The sequence below is a fragment of the Oncorhynchus gorbuscha genome, linkage group LG18 (assembly GCF_021184085.1).
Source record: "Oncorhynchus gorbuscha isolate QuinsamMale2020 ecotype Even-year linkage group LG18, OgorEven_v1.0, whole genome shotgun sequence".
In the NCBI taxonomy this organism is placed as follows: domain Eukaryota; kingdom Metazoa; phylum Chordata; class Actinopteri; order Salmoniformes; family Salmonidae; genus Oncorhynchus; species Oncorhynchus gorbuscha.
In genome coordinates, this window is record NC_060190.1 from 41278007 (window position 1) to 41289393 (window position 11387).

At 42.4% G+C, this 11387-nt stretch overlaps 1 protein-coding gene across 1 annotated transcript; it reads left to right on the forward strand.

Annotated features, from left to right (window-relative positions):
• On the forward strand, positions 1–3940 carry LOC124004252 (transmembrane protein 233-like). The gene is made up of 3 exons (XM_046313035.1): positions 1–544; positions 2140–2274; positions 2538–3940. Exons 1-3 carry the CDS (start codon positions 338–340, stop codon positions 2547–2549), a joined length of 354 nt encoding a protein of 117 aa, XP_046168991.1. The 5' UTR covers positions 1–337; the 3' UTR covers positions 2550–3940.
• Positions 3941–11387: the final 7447 nt, after the last annotated feature.

Genomic DNA, 11387 nt, shown 5'->3' on the forward strand with positions numbered 1-11387 from the left:
CCTTCTTCAGACCCCTCAATCAGTTCTGGACAGTTCCTGGAAGCTTGCTCAACTCTACTCCTTCACTGGCTATTCCATCCTTCATTTTTCCAAGTCAGATCTTCGCCCCTTTTTTTCCTCTCATGAGTGGGGTTGTTCCTGTGCTGTGTACCATTCCTACAATTGGCTGAATTTCTGCCATTTGGCCATTATTTTTCCTTTTGTTTTCTTTTGGCCTGAGATTTTTTCATCTCCTTTTGTTTTAACTTTCCCTTTTTCTCCATTGGTTGTTTTGTGACTCGTCTCTCTTTTCATCTCGTTGGCTGTGTTTTCGCTCTTGTCGTCTGTTACCCACACCATGGCCCGTCCTCTGGCTCTGGAGCCGATAAGAGGGCATTTGGGTGTTAAGAGTTCCCTAAATGGGAGTGCAGACTTTGACAGACTTAGTTTTATGGGGGAACAGCATCCTCCACCTCCCCTCCACAGTTACCTGTGGCTAACAATCCTCACCTGCTTCTGCCCCGCGTACCCAGTCAACATTGTAGCTCTGGTCTTTTCAGTACTGGTGAGTAGGGGACATCACAGGCATATGGGAAACGGTTTACTCACTGACTGATATATGTCTTAAAGCTGATATAAATGTATAGACTACTGAATGAGAAATATATAGAAAATTATGTGAAAAGTATTTCAGGTCAATTTCCATGAAGGAAAAAGCCAAGCTGAGTGATATGTTGCAAGATGAATACATTGTAAACACACGGCCAGTTGTATTTCACAGTTTTTGCAATTATAAAATAATCCTAATCACATTCTGTTTATGTAGTAATAAAAGGGACAGTACGCATTTTTGAAGTCGACCTTATTTTCAACTTCCGTAGGATGTTGTTTCCTCCAAACCATTTTTTAAATTGTTAGCTCATTATTTAGCAATGTCCAGAATAATATGGCTAGCATTTTGTTTTAAATATAGCAATGCTAGTGGAAACTGATTGTGTCCATTAGTGGTCATTCAAAAGCATGGGGAAAGTGGAGGAGAGCAGAAAGCAACTCTGCTCTAGCTTTTGACTGAGTCTCTAAAGGAAAAGAATCCTATTCTGGGATTCCAACAACAAGCCGTAAAAAAATAAAATCTGGTGCACCAGCTTTGAATGCTTACCAGCACAACAGTTCTCCTTTGCAATTCTCATATGTTCTTAAGCTACATGTCAGGTCATAAGATATGGTGTTGAGAGCTGGCTGATCACACTGGGATCTCTGCCCCAACTTTCTCACCATGTGTGTGTGTTTTTGTGGGACCAAGAAAGAGAAGTGGTGTTGCTAATATGGGAAGGAGTCTACCGGTAATCCCGTATTTACTTTAATATCTGCGTGTGGCCGTGCGTGTATGTGCATGGCTTGTTGGTCTGTCTGTCTGTGTATGTGTTTGAGGAAGTATGTGTATGTGTATGTCTGTCTGTCTGTGTATGTGTTTGAGGAAGTATGTGTATGTGTATGTCTGTCTGTCTGTGTATGTGTTTGAGGAAGAAAAAAAAGAGACAAATGTGTCTGATGAGAGGAACAGATGTGTCTGATGAGAGGAACAGATGTGTCTGTGGTAGGGCAGGGTTTCATCGAAGTGCCCTCTGACGTGCTCGATGTGCCCTCCAAACATGCTCGCTCCTTTCACCTCTCAAAACACCACGTCACTGACACACTTTCCCATCCAAAGGGTTTGGACTCCATTACTTTCTCTCCCACCTTTCTTTTCTCACTCGCAAACACACAATCACACAATGTTATGCAGACCTGGGTTCATATAGTATTTTACTATTCCAGTATTTCTGGAATAGTAAAAAGTGCAAATCCCACCCATCTGGCACTCAAGCCAGGCTCAATCAAACACTCAAAATATTAGAACGAAAACGGATACTATTTGAACCCATGTGTGGTGTTACGTACCTCATTCACATGTGAGTATCACATGTAAATATGACACATTTCTTTTACTCCAAATTATTTTCCAAATACAGGTCTACTTCAGTATGAGGTAGGTACAGTATGTGGCATGAACATGTTTCTCCTTAAAAGATCATGGTAAAGCAACACATTTTAGCCCACGACTGCTGGTGAAGTTGAACGCTCCCTTAGTGAAGTGTTTTCCCTCTTGTCCCCATGCAGTCCAGGAAAAGTTATGAGTTGCAAGACTATGACGGCTCGCGACGACTCGGTCAGAAAGCTCTCCAAGTGGCCATCGCCTCCATCATCATTGGCCTTCTCATCATCGCCATATTTATCATCGTTCACTTCACCACGGTAATGTGGCAGCCATTCCCCATAATGTAACCAATGGGATATCCCATAATGTGCTAACGCTGCTCATCTGGCACTCCAGGCAGGCTCAATCAAAAGCTCAAAGTATTTAAAAGAAAACAACAACTATTTGAACAAACATAAAGTACATGCAAATATTAAACAGAGACAAACACTCAAACAGGCATTCAACCATATATAAATATGATTTGCATACTTCTATGTGTATGTCTCATCTGTGTGTTTTTTCTTTCTCTCTATTCTAGTATAAATTGTAGAAGAGTTGCGCGGTATGCCTGGAAAAAGCCAAACAAAGTAAAGGTCGCTCTCAAAGACATGGACTATGGACACCTCTCTGAATGGACTATGACAAGGGTTCTGGGGCCCCGGATTTGGCAGTAATCTCCATCCTCAAGAATGGGATTCCACTCCAGGTGTGGTATCCATCTTTTCTTGCCGTCACACATGCTCCACACCCAGCCTCTCTACTCTTTTATCTGGGAGAAGAACTTAAGAAGCAAGACTCTGCTTTTGAAAGACTGTATGGAACACTGACCTCTGGATCACATGACTACCCACAGCACAAACCTCGCGCACGCATGCACGCACACAGACACACACACAGTTTTGTATTGCTATCTTTGTGGGGACCAAAGAATTGATTCCCATCCAAAATCCTATTTTCCCTCACTTCTAAATATAATTCTAACCTCAACCTTAAGCCTAACCTTAACCCCAAACCCTAAAACTATACCTAACCCTAACTCCTCACCCTAATTGTAACACTAACCCTAATTGCAACCCTAACGCTAAACCTAAACCCTAAGCCTACAATAGCTTTTTTCCTCGTGGGGACCAGCAAAATGTCCCCACTTGCCTGAATTGTCCTTGTTTTACTATCCTTCTGGACTTCTGGTAAACACACATACACACATATTATAAGAGGAAGAAACACCTGCCCATTCCTGTGTGCATTTATTGATAATGTGGGCTGTTGGACGAGTGAACAATTACTTTTTGCAGCGGTAACTGTGTGCTCACTGTAGCACTAACATGCTGACAATTACTGTATTTATGGTGCTTTCAAGACAACCGGGAACTCTGGAAAAATTAGGTCAAATCATGATATCAGGGATTTTCAGGTCGGATAGTCAGAGTTCTAGAAGGATCCCCGAGTTTCCGAATTGGAATTCCGAGTTGGATGACCATTCAAAACTATTTTCCCAGTCGGAGCTATTTTTTCCCAGCTGTCTTGAATGCACTGAACTGAAGTTTGAAGTAGGAGATTTCCAAGTATCCAGTTGTTCTGAACGTGGCATTACTGTGCCACTTGGGATGTTTGATGTGTCAATCACGTAACTGTCGAGTGTTTACTGTCATAAATGTCTTTCGCTTTTTTACTTGATATTACATCTGCCAAATATGTACAGTGCATTCTGAAAGTATTCAGACCCCTTCCCTTTATCCCCATTTTGTTATGTTAAAGCCTTATTATAAAATGTCCTCCTCAATCTACACACAATACCCCACTATGACAATACGAAAACAGGTTTTATTTTTGCAAATGTATTACAAACAAAAATCAGACCTTATTTACATAAGAATTCAGACCCTTTGCTAAGAAATTCAAAATTGAGCTCAGGTGGATCCTGTTTCCATTTATCATCCTTGAGATGTTTCTACAACTTGATTGGAGTCCACCTGTGGTAAATTCTATTGATTGGACATGATTTGGAAAGGCACACACCTGTCTATAAAAGGTCCCACAGTTGACAGTGCATGTCAGAGCAAAACCAAGCCATGATGTTGAAGGAATTCTCTGTAGAGGTCCGAGACAGGATTATGTTGAGTTACACATTTAGCGAAGGGTACTAAAAGACGTCTGCAGCATTGAAGGTCCCCAAGAACACAGTGGCCTCCATCATTCTTAAATGGAAGAAGTTTGTTACCACCAGGACTCTTTCTAGAGCTGGCTACCCGGCCAAACTGAGCAATCTGGGGAGAAGCGCGTTGGTCAGGGAGGTGACCAAGAATCTGATGGTTACGCTGACAGACCTGAGTTCCTTTGCGGAGATGGGAGAACCTTCCAGAAGGACAACCATCTCTGCAGCACTTCACCAATCAGGCCTTTATGGTAGAGTGGCCAGACGGAAGCCACTCCTTAGTAAAAGGCACATGACAGCCTGCTTGGAGTTTGCCAAAAGGCACCTAAATGGAACCAAGATTGAAATATTTAGCCTGAATGCCAAGCGTTACATCTGTAGGAAACCTGGCACCATCTCTATGGTAATACATAGTGGTGGCAGCATCATGCTGTGGGGGTGTTTTTCAGCGGCAGGGAGAGGGAAACTAATCAGGATCGAAAGATGAATGGCGCAAAGTACAAAGAGATCCTTGATGAAAACCTGCTTCAGAGCGCTCACGACCTCAGACTGGGAGCAGACAGTTCACCTTCCAACAGGACAACGACCCTAAGCACACAGCCAAGACAACACAGGAGTGGCTTTGGGACAAGTCTCTGAATATCCTAAGTGGCCCAGCCAGAGCCCGGACTTGAACCCGATCAAACATCTCTGGAGAGACCTGAAAATAGCTGTGCAGCGACCTTACCCATCCAACCCGACAGAGCTGGAGAGGATCTACAGAGAAGAATGGGAGAAACTCCCCAAATACAGGTGTGCCAAGCTTGTAGCGTCATATCCAAGAAGACTTGAGGCTGTAATCGCTGACAAAGGTGCTTTAACAGAGTACTGAGTAAATAATACTCATGTAAATGTGATGTCAGTTGTTTATTCTTTTACAAATTTAAAAGCAAAAACCTGTTTTTGCTTTGTCATTATGGAGTATTGTGTGTAGATTGATGAGGGAAAAAACGATCAAATCAATTTTAGACTAAGTCTGTAACGTAATAAAATGTGTAAAAAGTCAAGGGGTCTGAATATTTTGCCAATGCACTGTATGTGTAGGACTGTTTTCTTCTCATGTAAAAAAAAAAATTAAATAAACAGAATGACAGTACAGGAATAACAACTTTATACCGACAGAATGTAACATATTAGAATAGCTACATAATAAAGTTGAATTAGTAACAAATGTCTTTAAAAAAAACTAAGATTTGGGTTTATGTTCATGTTTGAAATTGACAGGGCATATGAAGGGTTTAGGAGTTGTTCTGAGAGTTGTTTAGTTTTGGTCACAGATAGCTCAGGTTGAACACAGATGGTCTTAATTACTGCCCACAACCTGCTCTGGCCCTCATTCACCCATCTCCCATTCCCCCTGGCTCTCCCCTAGTCCCCTGCAATCTGCCGAGTCGGAAGGATCCTGTAGTTTGATATGTAACAGTATCGCCCATCACTGTCTAAATATAGGGACAGATGTCCCCCTGTGTGCTGGTGTTGGGCTGCATGACACGCTAGCCTGCTGTGTTCTGCCAAGTGTTGCTCACATGGACAAGAGCTGACTCAGCTACTAACCTGTTGAGTCCCACTATCACACTGGCGCGTTTTGGACTAACCCCTTTTAAACATTGTGTGTTTGAGCTACAGTCTTCCAGTTGTACCATTGGATTTGTCTATTCTTCTGTATCCGCTGATACCAACCATTAGTATGTGTGATTAACAGGGGCTGAGTTAGAGCAGTGATTGTGAGACAAGCGCAGAAAGGGGTCCGAGGCGGGGTCAAGGGGCGGTTCTTCTCATAAAAAACGTCTGTAGAGTCCGAATGGTGAACTAGAAACTATTATGAACCATCTATGAAGAGCTGAGACTGTGACGTTTTGCTCTATGGCGCTCACAAGCTACACACCAGTCCTTAGAAGGTAAGGGGTTCTTCAACATAGAAGATCATAGGAAATCCCAGGAAATAATGTCTATAGTACTGTAATAAGCTCACATAGTTGATGTAACAAACTCCAAAATCCACACAGTTGTCACTGACTAGTTGGACATTCATTACCCACCGAGTAAACAATTTCTGTACTTACGGCATTCTTATAAATTCATTTTTTTATTCGGTTTTTGCTTGGCAGGCCTTATTTGTTTATTGACATTTGTCAATAAAACTCATGAATGCAACTGTTTATGTCAAATTATTTTGTATTCTACTTGTAGGCCTGGTTGTCCTGAAAAGAAAATGGTAAAATGCTTCAATGCGAGGCTACATTTCAGCTTGTTTTGCTGTGAGAGGCCTGGTTTCTATGGAGTTCAGTTGTGGGCCTCCACTAGTAACAGGGGAACAGTATGTCAATGGGATATCAGCCAATGGCATTGCAATGACAAGTGTCTGCCTTGTAAAGGATGACAATGTCTATAACAGGCTAGTGAAAGTTGTAGTGAAATTATTTTCTATTGGCCAATGAGTTTTTAATGCATGAAATAATCACACAAGTCAAAACTGATGTAGGCTTCTGTTTCCACACAACCAAGTTTCACTGTTGTAACCTGTTCGGTCCACTTGAGAGTTTGTTTCACTGGACACTTCTCAATATCATGCTTCCCACGCAACGCAGCATTATAACCTAACGGTGATGATGATGAGGGAAAGAGGATAGTCCTGAGAACGTGTTAAGACAAGTGGGGCACACAGCCAATCAGTGGCTTAAGCCTGAGAGCCGTACGGGAGACGGTCAACGATGGTCTGTGGCCGGTTAGTTTGACAGAACCTTTGGTAATAAGATGCACTGGAATACTCTGCCCAGGCACATTCCCTGCTTGACCTAAAATGGCATGTCATCAGTGCATATCCATCTCCTACCTTAAGAGACTGTCAGAAGAGTAGTAAGATGTGGATTTTGGGTAGTGGGTCACAGAAATCCCCGGTAGTCTGTGGATGTTCAAGATGCCACTGCTAAGACCTCACACACCAACTAATCTGGAGGGTAGATATAGGAAAGCTGTGGTAGGATCATATTTTCACAAGCTACCAGAAAAGAAAACATACTGATATGCATTATGGTAGTGTGGTTTCAAATTAGAGCCTAGTGAGGTCAAGTATGATAATATGTTTTGCTTTATGGAAAATAAAAAAAATGTGTTTTTACAAAACTACGGGGTATCTTTCTGTTTGACATTTCTTGTCTATTTTATCAAACAAATTGTTATCCAAGAAGTGTTTTGCTACAAGTTCTAGGTGCTTTTGGATTACATATAATGGTGCCAACAAAGTTTACGAACAAAATGTTTGCTTGTACATACTGTATGTATGTCACAAGATGGATTCGTAGATAAGTGGATAATTGGGTGGCGGGGCTGGTGTGATCAGAAGCATATCCAGCGAGTTAGCTAATCGGAAACTGGGGATTGGCTGTCATTTCCATTAAAGGCTGTGTGTTTTGTGGTGTTCGAGGCTGGGAGTTGAGCGGAGCATGTCTCTCCGTGGGGATCGGCCCCCTATTCAAGGGATCATGTCTTGGACCATTGCGGTGATCACACTGGACCAGTGTCTAGTGATTTCCGTTCCGTCTGTCTTACTCTCGTTTAACACCGGAGACGGTTCCATTGGTGACGACATCAAGCTGAGTCTCAGACCGGGCGCGTTCCAGGACAGGGAGCTTTACGGATCTGGATATCGCCATACATTTTATTTTGTGGGGATATGATCCTTGTCAGACCCTAGAAATCTAAAACCTATCCCGACCCTTTCTGTATGTTGTCTGTCTTTCCCCCTCCTTATTTTGTCCCATAGCAGATCGTCAGAGTATAGCAGGGCCAAGGGTAGGTCCCATTTATGTGCAGAAGCATAGTCGAGATTGCAGTGCTTTTCACTATATTATTTGCAGTGTCTCCCATTAGAATAACTACAGTGGCTTGCGAAAGTATTCACCTCCCCCTTGGCATTTTTGTTTCCTTTCAACCTGGAATTAAATAGATTTTTTTTGGGGGGGGGGGTTGTATTGTTTTCATTGTTTCGCAAACAAGAAATAGGACCCCAAAAAATAGAACTTGAGTGTACATAACTATTCACCTCACCCCCCAAAGTCACTATTTTGTAGAGCCACCTTTTGCAGCAATTACAGCTGCAAGTCTCTTGGGGTGTCTCTATAAGCTTGGCACATCTAGCCACTGGGATTTTTGCCCATTCTTCAAGGCAAAACTGCTCCAGGTTCATCAAGTTGGATGGGTTCCGCTGGTGTACAGCAATCTTTAAGTCACACCACAGATTCTCAATTGGATTGAGGTCTGGGCTTTGACTAGGCCATTCCAAGACATTTAAATGTTTCCCCTTAAACCCTCGAGTTTTGCTTTAGCAATATGCTTAGGGTCATTGTATTGCTGGAAGGTGAACCTCTGTCCCAGTCTCAAATCTCTGGAAGACTAAAACAGGTTTCCCTCAAAAATTTCCCTGTATTTAGCACCATCCATCATTCCTTAAATTCTGACCAGTTTCCCAGCCCCTGCCGATGAAAACATCACCACAGCATGATGCTGCCACCACCATGCTTCACTGTGGGGATGTTGTTCTCGGGGTGATGAGAGGTGTTGGGTTTGCGCCAGACATAGCACTTTCCTTGATGGCCAAAAAGCTCAATTTTAGTCTCATCTGACCAGAGTATCTTTTTCCATATGTTTGGGGAGTCTCCCACATGCCTTTTGGCGAACACCAAACGTGTTCGCTTATTTTTCTTTATGCAGTGGCTTTTTTATGGCCACTCTTCGATAAATCCCAGATCTGTGGAGTGTATGGCTTAAAGTGGTCCTATGGACATATACTCCAATCTCTGCTGTGGAGCTTTGCAGCTCCCTCAGGGTTGTCTTTGGTCTCTTTGTTGCCTCTGATTAATGCCCTCGTTGCCTGGTCTGTGAGTTTTGGTGGGCGGCCCTCTTTTGGCAGGTTTTTTGTGGTGCCATATTCATTCCATTTTTTAATAATGGGTTTAATGGTGCTCTGTGGGATGTTCAAAGTTTCTGATATTTTTTTATAACTCAACCCTGATCTGTATTTCTCCACAACTTTTTCCCTGACCTGTTTGGAGAGCTCCTTCGTCTTTATGGTTCCGCTTGCTTGGTGATTCCCTTTGCTTAGTGGTGCTGCAGACTCTGGGACCTTTCATAACAGGTGTATATATACACTGAGATTATGTGACAGATCATGTGACACCTAAATAAAGTCCACCTGTGTGAAATCTAACTAATTATGTGACTTCTGAAGGTAAGTGGTTTCACCAGATCTTATTTAGGGTCTTAGCAAAGGGGGGGAATACACATGCATTTTTTGAATTTTTTGAAACAGATCATTCTTTTCATTTCACTTCACCAATTTGGAGTATTCTGTGTATGTCCATTACATGGAATCCAAATAAAATCTATTTAAATTACAGGTTGTAATGCAACAAAAGAGGAAAAACACCAAGGGGGAAGAATACTTTTGTATCTTGTTGCAGTGTCATATCAGAATAAATCAGTGTGCAGTATGTTGCAGTGTCATATCAGAATAAATCAGTGTGCAGTATGTTGCAGTGTCATATCAGAATAAATCAGTGTGCAGTATGTTGCAGTGTCATATCAGAATAATTCAGTGTGCAGTATGTTGCAGTGTCATATCAGAATAAATCAGTGTGCAGTATGTTGCAGTGTCATATCAGAATAAATCAGTGTGCAGTATGGTGCAGTGTCATATCAAAATAAATCAGTGTGCAGTATGTTGCAGTGCCATATCAGAATAATTCAGTGTGCAGTATGTTGCAGTGTCATATCAGAATAAATCAGTGTGCAGTATGTTGCAGTGCCATATCAGAATAAATCAGTGTGCAGTATGTTGCAGTGCCATATCAGAATAAATCAGTGTGCAGTATGTTGCAGTGTCATATCAGAATAAATCAGTGTGCAGTATGTTGCAGTGTCATATCAGAATAAATCAGTGTGCAGTATGTTGCAGTGCCATATCAGAATAAATCAGTGTGCAGTATGTTGCAGTGTCATATCAGAATAAATCAGTGTGCAGTATGTTGCAGTGTCATATCAGAATAAATCGGTGTGCAGTATGTTGCAGTGCCATATCAGAATAAATCAGTGTGCAGTATGTTGCAGTGCCATATCAGAATAAATCAGTGTGCAGTATGTTGCAGTGTCATATCAGAATAAATCAGTGTGCAGTATGTTGCAGTGCCATATCAGAATAAATCAGTGTGCAGTATGTTGCAGTGTCATATCAGAATAAATCAGTGTGCAGTATGTTGCAGTGTCATATCAGAATAAATCAGTGTGCAGTATGTTGCAGTGTCATATCAGAATAAATCAGTGTGCAGTATGTTGCAGTGCCATATCAGAATAAATCAGTGTGCAGTATGTTGCAGTGTCATATCAGAATAAATCAGTGTGCAGTATGTTGCAGTGTCATATCAGAATAAATCAGTGTGCAGTATGTTGCAGTGCCATATCAGAATAAATCAGTGTGCAGTATGTTGCAGTGTCACGTTTGCATGCCAGCTATTTACCTGAGGGAGTCAGATGGAAGGTAACCTACCTGAGGGGAGGCTCTATTATGTCGACACTATCGCGCAGTCTGCTGTGGGAAATGGGGAAACGTGGGTCCGACCCATGTTAACCCGTGAATGGAAAATTAAACGTACCTGTCCTGGTCTCCTGTGTTGGGGTTGTGTGCTGGAGAACATTACATCCTGTGTTGGGTGGAGTAACAAGGGGTTCACACTTAATAGTGACACCTCTTTAAGTGGCGTTGGGTCGGCACAATTTTTCCATGCACACTTCTCTTGCACAGGGGACTAATGATCAGCGAGGGGATGGAGCACAGGGTCAGAATGCTCTAGTCCTTCAGGGGCATGCAAACTACCTCAGTATACTCCTGTAGCAATGCCTTGGTTCATGTGTTCACCCTGGGTTCCCAACTTTGCTGCTGAGAGTAGTGGACAGGTAGTGGCAAGCTCAAATGGAAGCAATATTGAGGGTGCAAGGAATGGCAGAACAGCAGCAGATTGATTTCATCATGGGAGCTCTAGATGGCCATGCAAAGAGAAACCATGTTTAGTTAAGCCCAGAGGAACTCACCTGCTTCTTTGTGGGCTGCATTACAGGCCCAATTTGGCAGCCTCTGACCCTACACCAACTCTCCAGTCCCACTTCTTTGACTGTAACCCGAGGGGAGATAAGCCCATGGGA